Consider the following 25,123-nt stretch of genomic DNA (forward strand, 5'->3'; position numbering starts at 1 on the left):
TTGTAATCATCAGAGTAGGTAGTTTGTCAAATGGCGTGATTAAAATATTTGCTTTATTTAATCATACCATTTATTTTGCAGTAAATAAGATCATAGTTTTTAGCTGTGTAGTGTTCGTGAAAAATGGATTTGAGTGAGGTATGTACCCTACCCTACTTTGTCTAAAATTCATAAGGCCTTAGGAGAGCCTAAGGGACCACGACAAGCGACACTTTACAAAAGAATAGCAATACTAAGGCGTCGTCCTAATACAACGCGATTACGCGACCATCGCACGACCAAGCGGTGCGACCATCGCGTGCTCGCGCCTAATAGAACGCAAATGCTTGATCATCGCGCGAATGCCAATTAGGACACCTAGTCGAGATCCAGTATGTTTGATCGCGCGTTCATACGAGTAAAATTTGCGTGAACTTGCGACTTATTGGGACGACGACGACTATATCACATCTGACATCACACATGTTACACTCACACGACACAGTCGCGTACTTACCGTATTCTATCTTTAGTGTAGGTAACTTTTCATGTTAGATAACGTGAAAATGATGTGTAATGTGACATGAGCGTTGATGTAAATACATCATTTAGTGGGTATGGTCAGGAAAACGTCGTCGTAACGACTCTTTCTACAAAAGGAAAAATATATAATAGGTATAGGTATGTTCTCCTGTATACCTAGATTTAAGTTAGTGCCTGGTTTTCAAAGAAACGATAATTAACTTTTTCTCACTGTTTCTTGAAAATCTCTTTCGGTCCTATAACACAAAAAAAAAAATAAAAAAAAAAACTGTAATAAATTTCACCTATAATATTATAGGTGAAATTTAATACACTTTTATTACACTCTAATTTATGATTACGACGCTAATTTATTACTGTTCTTATCACCTATTCTTAGGATATAGAATAGATGCTCGCTCATTCCTTGTTCATGTTCCTTTGCTAAGACCAGCAAAGCCCAATTAAGACCCTTCTGCATTATTTTTGTCAATAGAAATAGATTGTGTAGCATTTTTAAATATCAGTAATAATATCAATAATATCAATGTTATCAACTAAAAATTCTAATTCTGCTTCTTAAAACAGGAAGTACTTAATTTCACATCCTTTGCAATGTGTATTTATTTTGGTTCTAACATTTACATGATCGTGTGATCTTAGTCTCAATTTTTTGTGGAAATTAATTAAGAAACATTTTAGCTACACCAAACTGATTGATTGATTGGATATACTTTATAATAATTATGAGTAAACTGAACGTTTAATTACGGATGTAAGAGCCTTCCACACTAGCGTTATTTTGCACGTAAGCTCTTTTTGGTACGCGCTTACACGCGCATCTCGTACCAGCGTAGATAGAGCTTATAATTAAGTTATGCTCGTATAAGCGTGCAGCGTGAGGTACTTTTTTCGTCGGAATTCTACTGACTGATCCGTTGGTTTGGGTGAACATGCCAGAATGTGCGTATTCTATGTAATGAAGAGCGAAATGTAGCGTGCGTGTAAACTATCCAAAACGAGCGTACCTAATACGCGCAGAAACAACGCTAATCTGTACCCGCCCTAAGAAACGATGAAGAAAGAGATCTACTGTGCTTTTAAATTTTTATACCTATGGATGTAAAGCAAAAAACTTGCTTTTATTAATGGCTGTAATTTGTAAAGATCTCAATTAGCTATCCATAAATAAATGTGATAATTATTATGTAACTAACTGATGCCCGCGACTTCGTCCGCGTGAAATTAGGTTTTTTAAAAATCCCGTGGGAACTCTTTGATTTTCCGGGATAAAAAGTAGCCCATTTCACTCTCCAGGTCTTTATCTATACCCATGCAAAATAAAGGTACTGATGTACTGATGAATACAATTATTACAAATTGCATAAGTACAGTAGGCGGCCGAAAGTAATGTACGACTTTTAGCATGAGATAGCAGATTTGTAGAGCACTGTCTCTGTCGTTGAGACCGACAAAACGTCATATAGGTATCAGTGACATAGACAACGTTCTACAAAGCCGAAATGCCATTCTAAAGGCCAATCCTTCCGATAACCTTCAGAAATGAGGAGATGGTAGGAAAACCTGAGTAACCGAAATAGCTCAACGGGTTGCGAAGCTGAAGTGGCAATAGGCAGGGCACATAATTCGAAAAACCGTTAGACGTTGGGGTTCCAAGGAGCTAGAATGGTGACCTCGCATTAGGTCAAACAACATCAAACGCTGGATTCAGGCGGCACAAGAGTAAGTCGGTGGCATGTGGAAGTCCATACAAGATACCTATATTCACGGAACAGAAAGAACAGTGGAAGTGCAATTCACCAAAATTACTATAGGAACCGCTGTCGCCAAACTCATACAAATATACCGATAGTCATATATTGCACTACAAAGAAACAAATCATTTGATTTGTCGTTTAAGTTTAGTCAAAACTAGCCTACGTCACAGATTTGGAAATAAACCCTGACGCTCTAGAAATAAGATTTATTTTGCTTTAGCGGAAGAACGTATTTACGAGCTATAGTCACACTCACGTCACACTAGATTCAATTGTCCAATTAATTCCGTTACTTGACCATAGATGGCGGTATTCTAAGTAGTAGCAATTATAAACTTAATTACTTTAAACATATGGTTGACATTTGCGTGATCGGTCGATTTTTTTTCCTCCTCAGTTAAGGCTGCACCACGTAGCTCAATGAATTACCTATCGATATCGATAGATACTCGTTATTTTGTTCATTCGCAAAAATAAAATTAAAAAAGGTAATTATTGAATAAAAGTGCTGGTATGTATGCATGCCTTTTACAAGTATGCACAATAAATACTGCAACGTATGAAAATAGATAAATTTTATTTATTGCCCTTGAAATAAAACATATTTGTTAAGAAACTGGCGTTTCGAAAGTCTTATTTTTAATTTTAATAAATGGTGTATGCGAACATTTATGTATATATTTTTCGACTATTGCCTTCATCAAATCGGTAACGTGATTAGACGCAGGAATCTCCGAATCACTTTGTCTTTTTGAAGAACCTGGAGTGACCACATTTATCATTTTGTGGCTGAAACCAAAATTAAATTTTGAGAATAAATCCGTACTAATATTATAAATGCGAAAGTGTGTCTGTCTGTCTGTCTGTCTGCTAGCTTTTCACGGCTCAACCGATCAACCGTTTTTGATGAAATTTGGTACAGAGATAGCTTGCATCCCGGGAAAGGACATAGGAAGTTGAAAAGTTCCCACAGGATTTTTAAAAACCTAAATCCACGCGGACGAAGTCGCGGGCATCATCTAGTACCTATATAAAAATGAATAGAAGAAAAATTAATTAGTGTGTTTATGAATTAAATTTGATATTTAGTCAGTCAATCTTCATACAAAAATATAACTAAGAGGTGTGTTGTTTTGTATTATAATATCAAGTATTTTCAATACTTACTGAAAGTAATAAAATAAAACAAGGTTATTTGATTAAAAGACTTAACGATTTTCATTGATAGAAGCGCAGTAGGTTTCGTATATCTATATCCTTTATTTGATATTATAAAATCGACTTCTAAAAAAATGTTCAGAGCATATCATGCTTGATTTGGTTGGCATCCAATTAACTCTACCCGTTGCATCTATCCATTTCTCTTTGATGCTTGCATCTTTGGGAAACCTAAAAATATTTTAAATGAAGGTTAGAGGAACTACTGATGTCTATTTAGTGATCAATGCAACGTCTCACTCATTAATAAATTATAATTATTGCGTTACTATTTATTTATATCCTTGTATCGATATCAATCGATAAATTCAATATTCTACTTGGCCACATCACTATTTGAGTAGCGAACACGGAGCGAAGTACTTTCGGAATAGAATCAATCCAAAATAAACTTTATCTTAATTGTTTAAGGTTGATTTTGACTAACCGTTCTATTAAATATTAGTAAATTGAAATAAATTAAGATTTTATAGAAAACAATGAAAATCGTACTTACCGATGATACGAAACACCTCCATTTTTAAGATTTTTTCTCCTACTATCATTTTTACACTCCAAAACGGAACAGTAACATTGCTAGGGCAATATGAATTTGTCGCGAGACTACCAACTCCACGCGATGTTAGAACGCGACTGGGATCAGTTTTACGTAACTACGCTTAATTGTGGCACGCGTGCCACGCCTACTTAGCACTTCCACTGTTTTTTCTGTTCCGTGCCTATATTCAACTGTGGACGTCTATCGGTTGATGATGAATAAGTACTATATTAGAATACCTATACGTTAAAATAGCATTTGAAATAATTTGAGACCAAAAGGTGTATACGTGCGTCATTTGTTTTAAGGTCACACTGGACTATAAATGCCTACTTCTTTACATATTTATGTTTTTTTCTACATTATAACAACTTACACCGTACCTTAGGTAAGTATAATATAGGTACCCAGTACCCACCCACACGTCCTTCATCAAAAAAACTTTTCAGCTGGATCAATCTTACACAAACTAGCTTATGCTCGCGACTTCGTCCGCGTGGACTTCACAAATTTCAAACCCCTATTTCACCCTCTTAGGGGTTGAATTTTCAAAAATCCCTTAGCGTATGCCTACGTCATAACAGCTATCTGCATGCCAAATTTTACCCCGATCCGTCCAGTACTCCAGTAGTTTGAGCTGTGCGTTGATAGATCAGTCAGTCAGTCAGTCACCTTTTCCTTTTATATATTTAGAAGAAGAACTTAAGAAGTCCTCGGCTTCGCCTCGGCCTTTTAATAATACTCGGCCAGTAATCGCTTTATTTCAGGCCTGGAATGTAATGTACTATTACACTCATAACATTATACAAATATTATCAAATATCCCGTATCAAAATGCATTTACTACATTACTGATTGCAATATTAGCATTAAATAAGGATCCACTTATTTACCAAATTATGATTTCAATTTTGTTTAGTTGATAAAAAATTGCGCATTTTTTGTAATAAATACTTACTCATTATTTACAAAGTATTTTTACTTAATCTTTATTCATCATGACATAAATCATCCCTAAATCGGTCAGTGACCATTTGCTTCGAAATGAGGGACTATCAAACGTGTATTTCTTCTAATTACAGTCACTCAAAGCACTAAATAGGAATCAAGTAGCAATAAAAGTAGAGCATCTAAAAGTCTGGACAAAAGAGGAAAAATCTTGGTGGAGACGGAAACCTACGAAGCCTGAAGTGATCATTTTGAATAATGGTTAGATTTTACTTAATAACTGAGATAGGTACCTACGGCTCGGGTAGATAAACTTCTCGGATAAAATGGCTTGTTTTATTCCCTTGTTGTTTAATCTACTATTATTATACTATGAAACCAAAACCAAAAGTAAAAAAAAAAAAAATGTACATGCCTACTTATATACCTACTTATTATATTTTACGTCAGTTTCAGCATCTCTTAAAACTGGTGATTTTGTTGCTGTTATTGGACCAAGGTAAGTTTTTAAAATTCATATTAATTTGTACCCACCTTTTTTTTACCCCTGTGCCTTGGGGAGAACGTCAAGCAGTCGATCCTGCGCCTAATCTCTCTCCGGTCGTATCAGATTTCCGTCCTATTGGACTATGAGAGGAAGGCAATAGAAAAGCACCTGTGTTTGCACACATACTTTGCACTCTAATATTATCTTCCACGCAGTGGAAATTGGGCGCCACGCCGCCGCCGTGGCAGCGGCAGGACTGCTTTGACAGGAACCTGCGAAGTGAAGTGAAACCGAGTATTTTTGATAATAACTTAAACTCAGCTTTATTTACTTTTGCATAAGTTTGAAATTGATAAGCATTATCAAGAAAAAGTATGACAGATGTCGTTTGAATCTTCCTCATCTACCTCTAAAGAAGCCCCTATCTTAACAACTAATAGTTATATCACACAAAAAAAATTAAATTGTGGTCATGAACTAATAATTAGTATTTTCAATTTTCGAAGTAAGATAACTATATCAAGTGGGGTATCATATGAAAGGTCTTCACCTGTGCATTCTTTTTTACAGATTTTCATTTATTTTTATGCATCATAGTTTTTGAATTATCGTGCAAAATGTCGAAAAAATACGACTGTAGTACGGAACTCTCGTTGCGCGAGCTTGACTCGCACTTGGCCGGTTTTTTACATAGTACTTAATAATGTGTAATTACAATACCTACTTAATAATATACAACAGCATGAATAAATTATAATACCATAAATTTTCAGTGGCGCAGGAAAGACCACTTTCCTCGTGTCACTGGCGGGAAAGTGCACTCTCCCGAGCACTGGAACAGTGACAGTGAACGGCACCGATGTGAGGAAAGTGCAGCGTGGCCTGATCGAGATTGTGCCACAGTTTGACGTCTTTATGGACAGCATCAGTGTGTTGGAACATTTAGTTTTTATGGTTAGTGTAGTTTATTTACTTATAAGTCCCGCTAATTGCTATTGCGCTGGAACCATGATTCATTAACATCGAAATGACGTCATTTTGACGTCAGCCGAAATAAAAATATAGCATTGGCTCGAAACTTCAGTCTAGTGAAAATGGCGGCCACGCGCAATAGAAATTTGCGGGACTTATACTAGAAATTGGCCGCGATTTTGTCCGCGTGGATTTAAGTTTTTAAAAATCCCGTGGAGATTCATAGTTTTCCGACATGAAAAGAAGCGGAATGACCGCGACAAGCTAGCAGACAGAGAGACAAACACACTTTCAGACATAAAAACATTTTTTTAAATCCCATGGGAACTTAGTCCATGTCAATCTCCAGGTCTAAAGACCTCGGATCGACCTGGTATAGTTTTAACTATACCCGTCGATCGGAGGTCTATTGCGGTGTGATTGAAGAACAAACCAATAAATCAACAAACATCGTTTCGCATCCGGCGACTTCGTCCGCGTGGATTTGGGTTTTTAAAAATCCCGTGGAAACTCTTTGATGTTCCTGGATAAAAAGTAGCCTAAGTCCTTCCCCGGGATGCACGCGCTATCTCTGTACTAAATATTATCAAAATCGGTTGAATGGATGGGCCATGAAAAGTTAGCTGACAGACAGGCACACTTTCGCATTTCAAATATTAGTATGGATATGGATAGTGATTTACACGTTTCATATTGTTTCAGACAGAAATGAAACTGGGAAGCATAAAGAAGTCTTCACATCGACAGACTTTGAAACAGTTGTTAACCGAACTCAAACTCCTGATGTTACAGCATTCACCCATCAGTTCCTTGTCTGGAGGTGAACGAAGGCTGTTGTCTTTGGCTACTTCGGTAAGGATATTACAGTGCGACAAGACACTGACAGTTGGCCTTGTCCACAAGTTTAAAGTCGCTCAGCGTGCTATGGAGTGAGCTATGTTGGGTTGGCTCTCTGAGCGACAAAATCCGCAAGGGGAAATCCGTCGGAGAACCAAAGTGACTGACATAGCTCAACGAATTAGCCAGCTGAAATGGCAGTGGGCAGGCCACGTCTGCCGCAGAACCGATGGCCGCTGGGGCAGACGTGTTCTGGAGTGGAGACCGCGTATCGGCAAGCGCAGTGTGGGACGACCTCCAACCCGTTGCACCGACGACTGAAGGTAGCGGGAAGTTCATTTTTGAATTCTCTTTTTTGGACTTATTGAAATTTTTCATTTTCCAGCTCCTCTCCAGCCCACAGATCCTCATTTGCGACGAGCCGACCACAGGTCTGGACAGTTACAACGCGACTCTCGTCATAGGCGTGTTGAAGCAGCTGGCAAGTAGCGGCAAAACCGTCATCTGCTCCGTACACCAACCTTCATCAGACCTGTTCAAGGAGTTCACCTCTATAGCCTTGATGTCTGATGGGAGATTAGTGTTCCATGGCTCGCAGGAAGATTGCAAGAAATTATTTAAGAGGTAATTTCATCATATCGCCGGGCCACTACTGAGTAGGTAGGAATCTCCTCTCAGAGTGAGAAGGTCTACGCTGGGCTTTTTTGAAATTTTTATTATATGTTGTTATAGCTTCTTCTTCCTTGCCTTATCCCACGCTACGTGGGGTCGGCACATGTCTCTTTCTTCCACTCACTTCTGTCATCTGTCAACGTATTATCCACCCCTTTTACACGATAACCCCCCCCCCCCCCCCGCCCCCCCCCCCCCCCCCCTTCGCGCAATCTATCCACCTTTTCTTTGGCCGTCCTCTCCTCTTTTTTTGTATTTGTTGTAATAGCATCTAAAGAAAATTCTGTGATTACCACAGCGCCAGGGAGTCCGTGGAACAATTTCTTATATTTTAGCATATAGGGTTGCCATGATACTAATAATGTATGTTAATGCAAGATTTTTTACCTGTATTACCTGTTACCTGTTATCTTCCAAAATCACTATGATCCAAAACACATCCAAACAAACGTTCCTCCCAGTGTTGGGGGCAATACGCAGAGAAACTTTCAGCTTTTATAAAATAACGAAGGTCTGGCACGCGCTGGCTCTTAGTCCATAAGAGCCACTTGTATTACAAAGGTTACGTTACAAATGTACACCAATTAAAAAATTCTGTCTGGTTGTTGGGGTCTATAATTATAACCACTAACTAGCAAATCTAATCAGTTACCTAGTCGATCGATAAATATAGCTCTAATGGTTGATAATAAGCCATAATTACCTACGTGTTGAATGGTTATAGACTCCCAAGTATAATAATAACCATACATAGCCATGTATGATTAAGATTTAAGGTACATATCTTCTAAGAACAACGGGCGGCCCCACAGGCGAACGCCGCGCCGGCCGTCTTTGTCTATTATTAACGAATTCAAACTACATATATTTAGCATAATATTTCATAATTTTTGTAGTGTTTTACGTACACTTGAAGGAAATTTTGAAATAATTTTAAAATACATATCAAACATTGGGGACCGGCAGGATTTGAACCCGCGTCTCCTGGGATCGCGCCCGACCTCTGACCGCTACGGTTCGATTGCTACCAGTGACGAATATGTATGTTCACTCAGTACTAAAGCGACTGTTAATGCCATCTAGTAGCGACACTTTGCAGCTATCGAAACTACTTTCAAAGGCCCATATTATTCGAATTTTAAAACCATATTTAGGATCTTTAGGATGTTCCCCAGAGTGATTATTTTGACTAAATCTTGCCACGCTAATTTTGAGTGGGAGGTCCTAAGTTAGAATCCCGGTTGGGTAAATCAGGTCTTGTGTGGTAGCAGATTCCAATTGTGGCTAGTACTCTACCGAAAGAACCGTGTCAAGTGTTAGCATTCTATAATCTAGATATGGGTTTGATAAGACTGCCATACCCTTGTACTGCGTCTGCGTGCTCGACCGTAGCAATAGGGAAACCCTCCGAGCGGTGTTGTGCTCGGGGTGCCAGCTGAAACTTCTTGATGTAGTGCAGATTGCAGAAAACTCCGTTAGTGCGAGTACTGTCGACGGTACATTTGTTCGGGACTACGTAATGAAACGTTATCGATTGAACTGCGCCATCTGGTTTCAACTGTGGAAACCGCCACAACCCTGTTCATATTATAATATGCCTGTTTTTCTTTTTTGCTAACACACCAAACAAAAAGGAAAGTCACGGCCGTCAGAAAAAATATACCTATTAAAACTATGTTCGACACTTTGTTACGTAGGTACATTGTAATTTTGGTTGAATGAACTCCAAAACTTGAGCTACGCACGAAAACAAATATCTATTTAATATTAGACAATCTTGCGTTATACTTAATTGGCTTAAGCACGTTATAATCTTTTATCCGTTTACAGATTCAACCTGCGATGCCCCAAAAACTATAATCCGGCCGAGTTCTACATCAAGGCTGTCTCCGAGTCAAGTAGCGATTACGAAAAGGTTTTGGAAAATAACTGTGACCAGCCCGACGAGGGCGACGAAAGCGGGTCTGTGGCGACGACGGGCGCGCATCTATCATACACGTAACCCGTTTACATTGTTATGTTACGACTTTTCATGGCGAATTTTTATGACTGAATCGTTGCTCAGTAGTTTATAAGGCTTCCATTAGTTAGACGATAGGTTTGTTGACAGCTTTGCCACAACTATGAGATTATGATGTAATTTACATAACAAATATTTAGATAACAATCTACTTTATCTCTGCCGGCCAAAAATCCCGTAAAATATTAAATACTAGCTAATGCCCGCCGCGGCTTCCCCCGCGTGGATTTAGGCTTTTAAAAATCCTGTGGGAACTTTTGATTTTCCAGGACAAAAGTAGCCTCTTCGTAGTAGCCCGTCCCCGGGATACATAATTCTTTAAAATATTCGTGGGATACCATGATTTAGGAATGTAATTCCTTACACCATCAGGGCTGAGGAGTTGGGTCGTCGAGTTCAAAAAGTCTTTACTTGGTAGGTACCTCCAATATCAATTTATAACCTAGTTTCTAAATTCCATTAGTTTTGGTAGTCAGGTGGAGACATGCAGCATCAAGATTGAGGAGTTGGAATCAATTTTTTTTATGGGACACTGTCGAAAAGTTTCTCTATCGATTTAAAAAAAACTAAGCAAATCGGTTCCGAAATCTCGAAGATTTCGGTGTAAATAAGTAGAAAAACACAACTCGTTTTTTGAAAGTTGGTTAAAAAAATTGCCTATGTCACTCCTTAGTATTAACTATCTACTTGTCTGGGAAAGTCCCGTCAAAATAAGTTCAGCCGTTCCAAAGATTAGCTCGTTCAAACAGACAGACAGACAGACAAAAATTGAAAAAACGTGTGATTCAGTTATGGTACAGTTCAAATAACCATATGAGTTTAATATGAGGTAGTTATTTCAAAATTACAGACAGACACTTCAATTTTATTTATACAAAAAATTAGGGAGGTATTATAAGCTCATGATTGACGAAAGGGTTGATGTACATTTCTTATATGCATTATGCCTGAAACTGTTTTTTGTCATTATCTGTGCGTATGATAAATTCGAAGCTCTTTGCATAAGAGACGTTTTATCCTATCTGTCTATTAGTTTTCCAATTTGTATCATTATTTGTTACCTCTAATTTCATGGGATCGTGTACTTCCTGGTCAAAAGCAACAATTTTTCGCTATTTCGAAGAAACACCCATTAAAAACACGGCAAAGGCTAATTACTACCTGGAGAAGAGAAAATCAAACTCAATGTGAACGAAGTCACTAGATAATGCTAGTCTTTACTTAAATTATTATTGTAAATGGGAAAGTTTGCATGTTTGTTACACCTGTACGCCACAATGACTAAACCAATTTGGCTGGGAGTTTAGATAGCTTATACCCTTAACTAAGATAAAATTAAAAAGTTCCCAAGAGGTTTTTAAAAACTAAATCCACGCGAACGAAAACATCATCTAGCAGGACTTTTTAATACCTAATACTTACGCTTTAAAGAATTATCATACAAAGTGTACTTTTAAATAAATAAAGAGATAATTTTCGGGTAAGTAGTCGTAAAGATTATTATTTAATAAAATCACTAGATTTTAACTTTTTATATTCCAAGTATTTACATATTTTATTAAAAGAAAAGATAAGACTTCCGTTGCAAACTTTTAACTTTGTTGAATAAAACATAAAATCCACGAATTTATTGGCTAGACTAAGTGATATTATATTTACATGGCTTAAAACACAGAGGTGCCATATACTAGAGGCGGGCATGTCCCGTTAAATGAGTACTAAAGTGATGAACAATGCCATTTAGTAAATTGACGCTGGATCTGCTTTTACTCTGTTAATAATATCACTATCAATATAATAGTAGATTCTATTGACGATTCAAAAGCATTTTTTAAAGTTATTGGAATACTTAAGAAATCTTTCTATTTCTATCATAATAATATTATGATGCAATTTGTATGGTATTGGGTAAGAGTTGCACAGGGAAATACTTATATTATTATGTTTACAAAAAATATCTATTAATTATGTAATATAAATAGGGCAACCGTCTTTGTTATCAACAACCTAAATTTATTCATTACGTTTAGTTCGCTCTACAGACGTGAGTCGAAGCGACGTATGAAGCGACATCCTTTGAGTCTTATGTCAAATCTTTTATGTCAACGGAAATAATGGTTACGTTGAGTTGTTCTCAATGAAGACACCGCCGCAATTCAGCGTACGTGCGTTGCGCTGCTTAGTAGTTGATAAAAAATAAATGGGGTACTTTTTATTACCAAACTAGATGATGCCCGGGACTTCGTCCGCGTGGTTTTAGGTTTTCAAATATCTTTCCTAGGATGCAAGCTGTCTTTCTACCAAATTTCATCAAAATCGGTTGAACAGATGGGCCATGAAAGGCTAGCAGATAGACAGACAGACACACTTCCGCATTTATAATATTAGTATGGATGTATAAGGTCTTCATCTCTATATGGTCTTTAACTCAATGGTTTAAAACAATGCGCTAGGTCTAATTTATTAAAATATCGTAAACTAATGAAAAGTTGTGGGTGTGGTGGCTTTTTACAAGTCCATTAGGTAGGCAATTGAGATAAAATAAATACTAGGCTTCTATTTCTAAATATTAACTTATTAGCTTGAGCCAAAGATGAATAGAATTTGTCTAATTAAATGATATGCAAAATTTTTGTTTTATAGATTTAAAAATAGCTAGACGAGGAGTTCTTATCACTTTTAGTGAATTTTAGTTAAAAAGCTTGAATTGAGAGTTTTATATATCTATATATATAAAAGGAAAAGCTGAATGACTGATTGACTGATCTATCAACGTACAGCTTAAACTACAGGACGGATTGTGCTGAAATTTTACTTGAGATAGCTATTATAGCATAGACATCCGATAAGAGAGGATTTTTGAAAATTCGCATAATATGGACGAAGTCGCAGGCATAAGCTAGTCCTAATATAAACGTAAAAGTTTGGATGTTTGTTACTCTTTCACGGCACAATGACCGAACCGATTTGTTTAAAATTTGGAATAGAGATTGCTTATATCTTGAATTAACACATAATCCACTTTTTATCCCAAAAACCGGCCAAGTGCGAGTCAGGCTCGCGCAACGAGGGTTCCGTACTACAGTCGTATTTTTTCGACATTTTGCACGATAATTCAAAAACTATGATGCATAAAAATAAATAAAAATCCGTTTTAGAATGTACAGGTGAAGACCTTTCATATGATACCCCACTTGATATAGTTATCTTACTTCGAAAATTGAAAATAGTAATTATTAGTTCATGAACACAATTTTTTTGTGTGTGATGTAACCACAAATTCATGGTTTTCAGATTTTTCCCCGAATGTCAGCTATAAGACCTACCTACCTGCCAAATTTCATGATTCTAGGTCAACGGGAAGTACCCTGTAGGTTTCTTGACAGACCGACAGACAGACAGACAGACAGACAGACAGACAGACAGACAGACAGACAGACAGACAGACAGACAGTCAGACAGACAACAAAGTGATCCTATAAGGGTTCCGTTTTTCCTTTTGAGGTACGGAACCCTAAAAAATCAATGGGTTCCCGCGAGATTTATAAAAAACATCTTTTATTTCTTGACTAAATCTAACTAGCAGACGCCCTGACTTCACATTGTTATTTAAGTCGATGCAAATACGACAAAAAAAATTAGTTACACAATACACATAACTAATAGGATTCTTTAAAAAATAACTTCAGCCTTCGGCAATCCGTATGCTGTACAAGTTTCCTATTTGCGACCATTTTCATAATAAAGTTACACGGAATATCTTTACGACATATTAACAAAGGGCTACTAGAAGTAGATGCTTAGATGCTTTGGATAATCAATTTGTTTTTTTTCTGTGTCCTAATCTGGTTTTCTGAAAGCTCGTCTGCATATACCGTTGGTTATTCGATGGTAATGAACTTTTTTATGGTTCATAAAAAAGGCCTCTAGGAAGGGCGAACAGTCACCCATTTATTGCACAATGTTTTTTTCGACGATTCGGATAGTTCATCGTACCAACTACATAAGGGCGCCACACACTACACTCGTCAGCCTTGGGTTTAAACGCTGGACTTATTTGAAAACAATTAAGCCAGCGGACGGTAGATTGAACCTGCGCAGGCTGTCCGGCGGGTTTCATGCAGGGTCTGTTTGTCTTCGTCACCTGATACATGTCCACTACTGGGCATAAGTCTGTTGTATAGGGAGGGGGGAGGTGTTGCATAGGTATACAGATCTAGGTCTTCCACACGCCGCGGTCTTGCGTCGCTTATTCAATAAACTCTTTTTCGTTCCGCCGCGCCGCCATATCTACTAGGTATAATTTCGTTATACGTTTGCAAATTGCAACTATGTATGTAAAGCCGCCGAGCTAACCTGCCGAATAGCATTTACCGACGCGAGACGCGACATGTAGTTGCAAAAAGTCGGCACACGCCGTCATCATCGCGTTGGGACGGGCGCGCGGCGCGGCGGCGCGGCGGTGTGTGGTGCCCTTTAGTATTTATTTTATTAGGTCTGCTTCTTTTGCTTACGACTTATCTAGTAAACACCTACTTATATATTTTTTGTTATTTCAAGGCTTGAATATTTTCTTATGCAAAATTGTTAAAAGGTGTAATTTTTTATGTTTAATGGTAGGTAACTAAGTGCCAACCATAATGTTTATAATATTGCACAACACATTTTTTCTTACAACTATTAGAAGGTCGTTGTGCCTACTTCTTGGGGCAATCTGAATTAATAAGTACCTGGCTACTAATTTAAACAAAAACTGTGTTTTATATGTCTCAATTATTATCGTTATTTCCGCCGAGGCATAACGACGAGGAAAAGTGTGTCTCTAATTACAATACCTAGGTAAGCGTTAATAGGTAACCTCGCATAACTTGTGGATTTCAATGCAGTTTTCACAATTGTGGCGGAAGGTTTATAATATGTACTTATATAGTACCTACCACTACCTAATCCATAGATAGGTACTAATAATAATTTGTAGAAATAGAAACAAAAACATTTTCTATTCAAATACATTTTTACAAGTAATTTTGAATCGTCAGTTGTAAATGCAAATTCTTTATTTTCTTTAATTATCGGCAAATCACTACCCATATTATAAATGCGAAAGTGTGTTTGTTTGTTGGTTTATTGGTTTGCTGGTTTGTTGGTTTGTCCTTCAATCAAGTCGCAACGGATCAACGGATCCACGTGATTTTTGCTTGGGTACCTATAGTTAAAGACATGGAAAGTGACATAGGCTACTTTTTATCCCGGAAAATCAAAGAGTTCCCACGGGATTTTTAAAACCTAAATCCACGCGGGCGAACTCGCGGGCATCATCTAGTATTATATAAATTACAAATCAAAAACATCTATCATCTAAATCACTGTAACGAGGCAAGGTGGCCAGAACGGTGGCTGCTTACCTCGTTGAATGGCCAGACTAATATGCTGACCGAGGTCTGCCAGCCTTCCGGTCATCCGTGGTCTCCGCAAGATGGGATGACAGGTCCATAAAAATGGATCTAGCATCCTTGCGAATCATGTACTTACCTAAGTGCAAATGATGAATGCGAAATAGTGTTTATCTGTCTATCTACTTTTTCGCGGCCTATCTAGTTAACCGATTAGGACATTTGTTGGTACTGATAATATAGCTAATGCGTCCCGGAAACGCATATAAGTAGGCTATTTTTATTCCGGAAGTTCCCATGGGATTTTTACAAAATCTAAATCAACGCGGGCGAAGTCGTGGGCGTCATCTCGTAAATTTATTCATCATCATCATCAGCCTGTGGACGTCCACTGTTGGACATAGGCCTTCCCTAAAGAGCGCCACCACACCCGGTCCTCAGCCTTCCTCATCCAGCCACTTCCCGCCAGCCTCTTTATATCGTCGGTCCATCGTGCTGGAGGGCGTCCCACACTACGCTTGCTTAAACGCGGTCTCCACTCAAGCACTTTCCGGCTCCAACGGCCATCGCCTCTACGACAGGCATGACCTGCCCACTGCCACTTCAGCTTGCTAATAGTTTGGGCTATGTCAGTTAATACGTAAGTTTATTATTACAACATTATTAGTAACTTATAATAATTATTCCAAGTCAAACGATGATGCAACTAGATGCAATATAATTTTTAATACAGGTTTAAATGTTTATATGAGTAGTGAGTAATTAGAGTACCCTGGTCAGGTAATTTATTATTACTTACTTGCCTGTCACGGAGTTTTTCATTGTTGTTTTTTCTTGAATATCTACTTTGAGTCATAGATGATAAATAATAATTGTCAAAACTCAAACAATATCACGGATAAAGTTATCTCAACAAGTGGAGAATAAAAATTGTACGATTAAGTATAGTATATTAAGAATAAAATCTAACTGATGTTTGAATTATGTAGTTTCAAAAGTAGCCTACTTAGCCGCTACTTTGTATAGTCCTCTATCTGCTAGCGAAACTCCCATCAAAATAGATTAAGCCATTTTAAGCCCGCTTATTTGTTTATTGTTTTTTTAGGCATCAAAGGTTTTGGTTGCGACAAGTGCAGCTCTTACTATGGCGATCTGCACTAACATTCAGAAGGGATATCAAAAATTATGTCTTTCAATTATTTCTATGCACAGTGAGTATAAACTATATAATATATTATTTAATACTAGCGACCCGCCTCGGCTTCGCACGGTTACCTTATTACAATTTTTGTAGGGTTTTTTGAAACAAAATATAGCCTATGTCACTCAAAAATAATGTATGCTTCTACTGGTAAAAGAGTTTTTAAAATCGGTTCAGTAGTTCCACAGATTACCTCATATAAACAAGCTTACAATCTTTACCTCTATATCATATTATATACTGTAGAAAAACAATATAAGGTTTTTTAATGACGTTTATTTTAATTATTATAGTGCAATAACAATATCTAATTTGTTATACTTCCTAACAATAAAATGTATTTTGTTTTTTTTAAACATAATATACCTACAGTTGACATTATTGTTTTCCTGAACAAACTACTTAGCAGTGGATGAAGAATAAATTATGTTTCAATTAAAATAATTTTATTAAATTCCAGCTAGATTATTTTTATCTCATTAAAGATTAATTTGAGTATTTATTTGTCAGAAATACCTAAGGTATTTGATATTCTCACGTAGGTAGGAACGTATTATTACTACATTAGACCATATTTGTTATTAATATACTAGGCTATTCCATGAATCACATTTAGCGTTACATTTATGTGATGGACTAATTTGCATAGTTATTTAGGTGCAATAAATGATTTTTAGTTGCGTTAACAATTCTATAATAGATTAAAATATTCACGGATGTATAAAAATATCAAGCCGAAATAGGCCAAGGAAATAGGTAATAGTTTTTGCGTTATATTTGTAATTGTTATGTGGAAATATTGTATAGTTCTTGTGTCTGTCTGTCTGTCCGTCTGTCGTGTCTGTCCAGAAAACATATAGGGTACTTCCCGTTGACCTAGAATCATGTTTGGCAGGTAGGTAGGTACTAGATCTTATAGCACAAGTAGGTAAAGGAAAAAAATCTGAAAACCGTGAATTTATGGTTACATCACAAAAAAATATGAAAATGTGTTTCCAAAAAATAATTTACTTACTAAATCACATGTATATCGGAAGCAGTCCGTCATTAACTTGCAGTTTTCTACATAAAAGTGTTAGGTACCTATATCTTGTACGATGGAAGGTACGGACTACGGATCCCTTCGTGTGTAAGTTCGTCTCCCACTTGACAGGTTTTTTTTGTATTATAACAAGCTTATGCTCGCGACTTCGTTCGCGTGGACTACCCAAATTTCAAACCCCTATTTCACCCCCTTAGGGGTTGAATTTTTAAAAATCCTTTCAATGCGGATGCCTACGTTATAATAGCTATCTGCATACAAAGTTTCAGCCCAATCCGTCGGGAGTTTGAGATGTGCGTTGATAGATCAGTTAGTCAGGCAGTCACCTTTTCCTTTTATATATTTGGATATCGTTGTTTCAGATGATCTCATCAGTCATAATAGGGACATGCTACGTAGGTATATCAGGTACTACCCAGCGAGGAGTGCAGGATATACGCGGCTTCCTCTGGCTCATATGTTCAGAAGTATCCTTCAGCGTGTCATACTGCGCCCTATACGCGTTCGATAGTGATCTGATACTATTCAGAAGAGAGGTAGGAGTGTACAGCGCATCCGCCTTCTACGTCAGCAGATTTTTGAGTTTAGTAAGTACTAGATGATCATCCGCTTGGGTTTAGGTTTTTGAAAATCCCGTGGGAACTCTTTGATTTTCCGGGATAAAAAGTAGCCTATGTCACTCTCCAGGTCTTTATCTATACCCATGCAAAAATCACGGCAATCTGTTGCACCGTTGCGACGTGATTGAAGGTCAACCCAACAAACCAATTAACCAACAAACCAACACACTTTCGCATTTATAATAAGGGTACTGATTTTGTTTATTTAAAAGAAATGTACGATAACACTAAGTAATCCGATACAAAAAGTTACAATCATTGAACTAAATACTTAATTACTTAATCAACACTAAACTTTACTTTTAATAAATTGTTAAAGTTTAAGGATTTCTGGCCAGGGGTTGCCACGATGCAAGTTGTTCGGAATAGTATTCTATTCCGAAGAAAATTTACACTTTACACTTTGACGTAAGAGTTTTCACACCTTTGGTACCTGTTATCTTCCAAAGCCACCAATTTGCGGGACTTAGGCCCAGTATCCAACTAAGCGGATAGGAGATGGGTTCAATCGGCCAATCAGACTCAAAATAGATGACGTGAAAAACACGTCATTTTTAATTAAAAATCGGATTGGTTTACTGTACACATCTCCTCTCAGCTCCGCTTAGGTGAATACCGGGCCTTATAATCTAATCACTAATCCGATCTCTGATCCAAATCCAAGCTATTCAGTGGACATCTTTGACATATCTACGTCATATGTCCGATTTGAGTCCGAGGCACATCTGAGATATTCACACGGATGACGAATTATAAGTTAATTTATGCAAAAAGTATTTTTTATTGAAATTGTAGGTAGTTGACCATTTGTTCTTTACGACCGTTCGGGCGCCGGAAACCTAACCTACTCGTATAAGGCTACAACTATAGACAGTAGAATTAATAAAATTCGTCTGTAGTAAAATATATCGATGTCTGTGTGTCTGAAGCGCCAGATCATTATCTGTTTCCTGACAGTGAAGGCAGCGAGGGGACATTAAGAAATGGTTGTTTTTTTGTAGTAAGTAGGTACACGTACGACCAGGGCCACGCCAGGGCCAAGGTCGAGTGAGGCCACCAAGGAAAATACCATGGGCTTTTTTTCGAAAGTTAAAACGAGGAAGATAATTGTGTGAGAGTTATAAATATGTCTCACTTTCTCAAGACTGAGCAAAATCAAAGTATACTCTATTGATACACAGGATGATAGATTGATGAACCGCCAATACCAGCTGCTTAGAAATTTGTTGATCCAACCTTTGGAAAACTCCGTTGCAAACTTTAATGTTCGTCAAAGAAACTAGGACTACTAGGACTAGAAACTAGAAAATTTTATAACTTACAATAAACCATAGCTAGCCGCCTAATACATATACCTACTTCATCATCATCATGATCAACCCATCACCGGCTCACTACAGAGCGCGGGTCTCCTCTCAGAGTGAGAAGGGTTTCGGCCATAGTCTACCACGCTGGCCATGTGCTGATTGGTAGACTTCACACACCTTTGAGAACATTATGGAGAACTCTCAGGCATGCAGGTTTCCTCACGATGTTTTCCTTCACCGTTAAAGCAAGTGATATTTAATTAATTAAAACGCACATAACTCCGAAAAGTTAGGGGTGCGTGCCCGGGATCGAACCCCAGACCTCCGATTAGAAGGCGGATGTCCTAACCACTAGGCTATCACAGCTTATTACTGTATAGAATATAGATATTTGGTGCCATGAATAGGTACAAGCTGCATTTCCGCGCTGAACGGATAGCTGGAGCTTCTTGATGACTACCATACTTGTAAGACGTATTTTCTTTACAACAGATGCCGCGTTGTGTGGTATGGTCACTCTCATACGTAGCAATTGCAACGCTTATGGTTGACCTGCCAGATTATTTCCTCACTTCACTGAAAATTGCTTCTGCTCTGGTTGCCACGTCTGTCGCTTCTACTGCTTATGGTAAGTAAGCTGCATTCTTCTAGGGTAGATGACTCGACCACAGAGAAAGGATATGATACTACATACAGAGGTTCGACGAAGCCTTCTAGACGGCAATCGTGAGTGCGGGACGAAGGAGGGACCCGAAAGGTCTATTCTGGGTTGACTATTTAGGTGTGGGCGTGCGAAGAAGATGGAGAGATGGTTACATTAGTCGGTCTCACTCTTCTTTATCTTTCACTAGATGATAACCATGACCTCACCCGTCAACTATAGGTTCTTTAAATCTCATGGGAATCTTTAATTTTCCGGAATCATAAGTTGCCTGGGGACTGGGGAGTGATTTGTCAGTCTGTTTATGTTTACAAAACCATGTAAGAACAATCACGTCGATACGTTGCTCCGTTGCGATACGATTGAAGGACAAACCAATAAACAAACACACTTTTGCATTTAAAATAATAAGTACTTAAGTCATATCTGCTTCATTTTTTTCAACTAATTTTGATTCTGTTTCTAATAAAAACGTATATTTTTTTAGGTCTTGGCATGGGCGCCATGTTCATCTCAACGGGTATAATGGGTGATGTGATGCCCTGCGCCGATTTACCCCTGTTCCTAATGTCCGGAGCATTTCTCAGGATATCTTCACTGCCCTTCTGGCTTTACCCCTTGAAATACTTCTCACATTTCTACTATGGCATGGACGCGATTAGCAACATCTATTGGAGACAGATCGATCATATCGGTGAGTGTTTGATAAATTCTGCTATTTATCTAAATCTTTTCATTCCACTCCACTCTGCTCCAATTCGATGCTGCTTTCTACTCCACTTCGCTTTCTACTACGATTCGCTTCGCTTTCTACTATGGCATGGATGCGATAAGCAACATCTATTGGAGACAGATCAATCATATAGGTGAGCGTTTTCTGAATTCTGCTCTCTATCTACATCTTTTCATTCCACTCCGCTCTACTCCAATCTGCTACTTTCTACTCCACTACACTTCATACCAAAAGTACAGGTGCTATCTTTATCTCAACGGGTATAATGGGTGACGTGATGCCTTGCGCCGATTTACCCCTGTTCCTAATGTCCGGAGCATTCCTCAGGATATATTCACTGCCCTTCTGGCTGTACCCCTTGAAATACTTCTCACATTTCTACAATGGCATGGACGCGATTAGCAACATCTATTGGAGACAGATCGATCATATAGGTGAGCGTTTGATGATTTCTGCTATCTACCTATCTAAATCTTTTCATTTCATTCCGCTCTGCTCCAATCGACAAATAAAAACATCAAATTAATCGTGGTATGTACCCGTTATCTTCATTAAAATATAGCAAATATCAATTTAATGTTTACACAGTTGTTTTCAATACTTTGTTATTGACTCTATATATAGGTATCTACTATCTAATTAATACTTCTATCAGAAGAAATAATAAATAGGTGTTTAATTAACGTACTATTTGAGTTATCAAAACACAAGAGTGCAATGTCAATTACAATCATAATTAATCAACTCAACATTATCTACACGTCAGTCAAAATATTTTTAGATTTAACACCTGTCACTTTACAAGCACTAAAATGAAACCTAATGAAACGAATGTCCATGTGACTAAAAATAATAACTAATTATCACCCGATATCAGTTACACTTATTTGTAATTATGAAGTTGCGACAAAACTATTATTGTGACGACCGGCGACCTCCCTTTTTTTAACGCTGCGAAATGCGTTTACGAATCCCCCCTGGAAGTCAGCCAGCTAACCAGTCAGCCAACCAACTGGAGGGAAGATAGGTGGGACTCGCTGGCTTGCTCGCTGGATCGAAGTACCTACTAAAACCCAGCGGCGCTCCTGCGCGTCGCCTGGCGACTGGGTCACGGGAACACCGAAGCAATCAATCGCGACCCAGTCAGCGATGTCCGCCGAGGCGGACCCTCCACCAGGGACCCACTTTATAAGTCTTGGGTTCGACGGCACGAGACGGGGGCAACTAGGGAATTTCATCATTGTAGGGCAAATATTGAGGCAACTTCGTGCGCAAACTCTAGAAGTCTAGAAAATACAATAAATAACAACTTCTTTTCATGGTTTCAAATGTCTTTAGTTTGTGTAAAAGAAACGTTTTCTTTTGCCAAAAATAGGCGTAGCTCCAATACCTAGTCGATTTGTAATTTTCATTTTGCCGTTTTTGACTAAAAAATCTTGTATCTCAAGCAAAATTCATTCACCCTCTCATCATTCATTCTCTTGGGGTGAGGTGTGGTTAGAGGGAAAGGGTGTCAAGCACAGAATATACCTAACATTGTGTCTGTCATCTGTGGAACTGGAAACAGCACTAACAACCGTACTCAGAGTCGCTTAATCGTTACTTAAGTTTAGTTAAAACGAGACTATAATATCTCTAACATAAATCTGTCTCGTTTTAACTCAATCTTAAGTAACGATTAGCGACTCTGAGTGCGGCGGTAAGTATTTTAGGCTCCACCCACCTATCGCTTCGATGAAGCGGAAGCGGGCTCTTTGGCACACTGGCAAACGAACTCTGACATATTCAGTATGAATCCGGAGGTGGGTATTCTCACGGTTGCGTCAGAATCTCAGAGATCACTTCTCCAATCAGCTATAAAGATAAGCTACCTTATAAAAATGTATCTTTTGTAGACAGTCCCCGATCGGACTGATAAGCATCGATTTTTATCAAAGATTTATCTGATATATTTGCATAAAATTGTAATGAATATCTATTCTAGCATTCGGCAGCCGACTATTGATATAATTTGATAACTGGCAAATTTTTGATCGCCATTTAAGTATACCTAGTCTTGACCAATATTCTTTTTTGTAAATACTTCTTCTTTATTTATTTCTTTATTTCTAGAAGAAAACCGAAAACTTAATAAGTATAATCTGCATTTTTCAACCTTTTTCAGTTCAAGGCATTGAAAAGTTGAAACAGATAAACGCAAAGACTGATTTTTTAATTTAATATGTACTTACTAGATGATTTACGTACTTTGATAAGAATCTGCACGTCTGTAGATATGCTTGAACTTATCTATACCTACCTACTTACTGTTTATTTTAACATTTTATTCTACAATCGTGGGAAATTAGGCAAAACTAGTTTTTTCGATTTATTTTATGATTTGAATTACGATCGTATATTTTTTGTTGACAACTGACTTCAGCAACGAATAAAATGGGCATGTATGAAATGAAATGTTTTTGTTAATAAATTGCTTGATACATGATGTCTACTTTTTTTTAAATAATGAAAATATTAAATTAAAACTTAAAGCTAGCCTTATCTAATTACTATACAAATCATGGCCGCGTGGAATGGTGACAAGAATACTGGCTGCGTTTCCGCGCTGGACAGCCAGGCTGATCCGTTGCGCAAAAAATGAGCCAGCCCTTCTGTCATCAGGTGAGGCTATTAATAGCGGTGAAATGCCTCGTAAAAATTTTACTCGTGTCTACTCGTGAGAGAATTTTCTTACCCAGAAAGTCAATGCAAGAAAGCTTTGTTTTTTATATAATTTATCTTTTAAAACATACCTGTTAAAATTGTAAAATTGTTGAACCTTCAGGATTTGAACCCGCATCTCTCCGGCTATGTACCTAGCCTCACTACATAACGTTGCGCTGACTTCGTGTTTGTTCGGGCTATTCTCAGAAACTGCTGTACGGATTTTGATACGGTTTTCACCAATAGAAAAAGGGATTATCTAAGAAAATTAAAGGCTATAAATCATGGGCGTTTTGCGAAAATAAGCTACAAGTATTTGATGGTAATTTTGAATTGAGTCCGAAAAAAAACGGTTCATCTCAGAGTTCCCGTGACGTGCGCTGCGTATTATACTACCCGTGCAATGCTGGTTGGCGGGTTGCTAGTCTAAATATATAAAACGAAAAGGTGACTGACTGACTGAGTGATCTACACAGCTCAAACTACTGAACGGATCGGACTGAAAGGCATGCAGATAGTTATTATGACGAAGACATCCGCTAAGAATGGATTTTAAAAAATTCAACCCGTAAGGTGGTAAAATAGTGGTTTGAAATTTGTGTAGCTCACGCGGACGAAGACGCGGGAACAAGCTAGTTAAGAATAAAATCGATTCATATTAAAAGTTATTTGAAAGACGATCATGAAAAAAACGATTCATCGATGTGGATCGGTAGTAAATAGTAATTATACGTAAGTTATGCAAGTAAGATATTTTTTGTTACAGATTGCTCTTACAATACAACTTCAAGTTGTCTAAGCAACGGTGCTGCAGTGCTGATCGAAAATGGGTACTCGGATAATTTTGTGCTTGAAGATAGCTTAGGAATTTTATTTATTACGCTCGTGTGGAGTGTGCTAGGCTTCTGTGGATTGAAACGAGAGGAAAATAAAGGCTATGCTTTTTAAATTTTTTAAAATTCTTTTACAACGTTCACTATGTCATCATCATCATCATCATCATCATCATCATGATCAACCCATGCCCGGTTCACTACAGAGCACGGGTATCCTCTCAGAATGAGAAGGGTTTTGGCCATAGTCTACCACATTGGCCAAGTGTGGATTGGCAGGTTTCACACATCTTTGAGAACATTATGGAGAACTCTCGGACATGCAGGTTTCCTCATGACATTTTCCTTCACCGTTAAAGCAAGTGATATTTAATTACTTAAAAACCGATCAAGTCCGAGACGACTCGCACCGAGGGTTCCGTACTCGGGTATTTTTTTTTCGATATTTTGCACGATAAATCACAAACTATTATGCATAAAAATAAATAAAAATCTGGTTTAAAATATACAGGTAAGTAAAGCTTTTTCATATGATACACCACTTGGTATAGTTATCTTTTTAAGAAAAATCCCATCTAGACAAAAGTGAAATCGCATCAAAAGGTCAGCCACCTGCCAAGAGAAAAGTTTAATAAAAACAAACTAAATAAACTAAAAAA

General features: G+C 37.7%; 1 protein-coding gene and 1 long non-coding RNA gene across 4 annotated transcripts; one reads left to right on the forward strand and one right to left on the reverse strand.

The window, feature by feature from the left end:
• LOC117993276 (protein brown-like) lies at positions 1–24,579 on the forward strand. 3 transcript variants are annotated; one of them, XM_034981037.2, is made up of 12 exons: positions 1–138; positions 5,118–5,244; positions 5,434–5,482; positions 6,244–6,424; positions 7,145–7,294; positions 7,665–7,903; positions 9,782–9,949; positions 16,470–16,575; positions 17,970–18,194; positions 20,027–20,162; positions 20,683–20,889; positions 24,398–24,579. In XM_034981037.2, the coding sequence occupies exons 1-12, from the start codon at positions 124–126 to the stop codon at positions 24,577–24,579; spliced, it is 1,785 nt and encodes a 594-aa protein (XP_034836928.1). In that variant the 5' UTR covers positions 1–123. The 3 variants fall into 3 exon arrangements, with proteins under 3 accessions (XP_034836928.1, XP_069363363.1, XP_069363366.1); XM_069507262.1 differs by having other exon boundaries at positions 5,440–5,482; XM_069507265.1 differs by lacking the exon at positions 5,118–5,244 and having other exon boundaries at positions 117–138.
• Positions 2,838–4,220, reverse strand: LOC138404404 (uncharacterized). Its single transcript, XR_011238360.1, has 3 exons — positions 3,994–4,220; positions 3,447–3,668; positions 2,838–3,068 (listed from the first exon to the last, which is right to left on the reverse strand). It is a non-coding gene; the product is annotated as an uncharacterized lncRNA (long non-coding RNA).
• Positions 24,580–25,123: the final 544 nt, after the last annotated feature.

The sequence above is a fragment of the Maniola hyperantus genome, chromosome 2 (genome assembly GCF_902806685.2).
Source record: "Maniola hyperantus chromosome 2, iAphHyp1.2, whole genome shotgun sequence".
In the NCBI taxonomy this organism is placed as follows: Eukaryota; Metazoa; Arthropoda; class Insecta; order Lepidoptera; family Nymphalidae; genus Maniola; species Maniola hyperantus.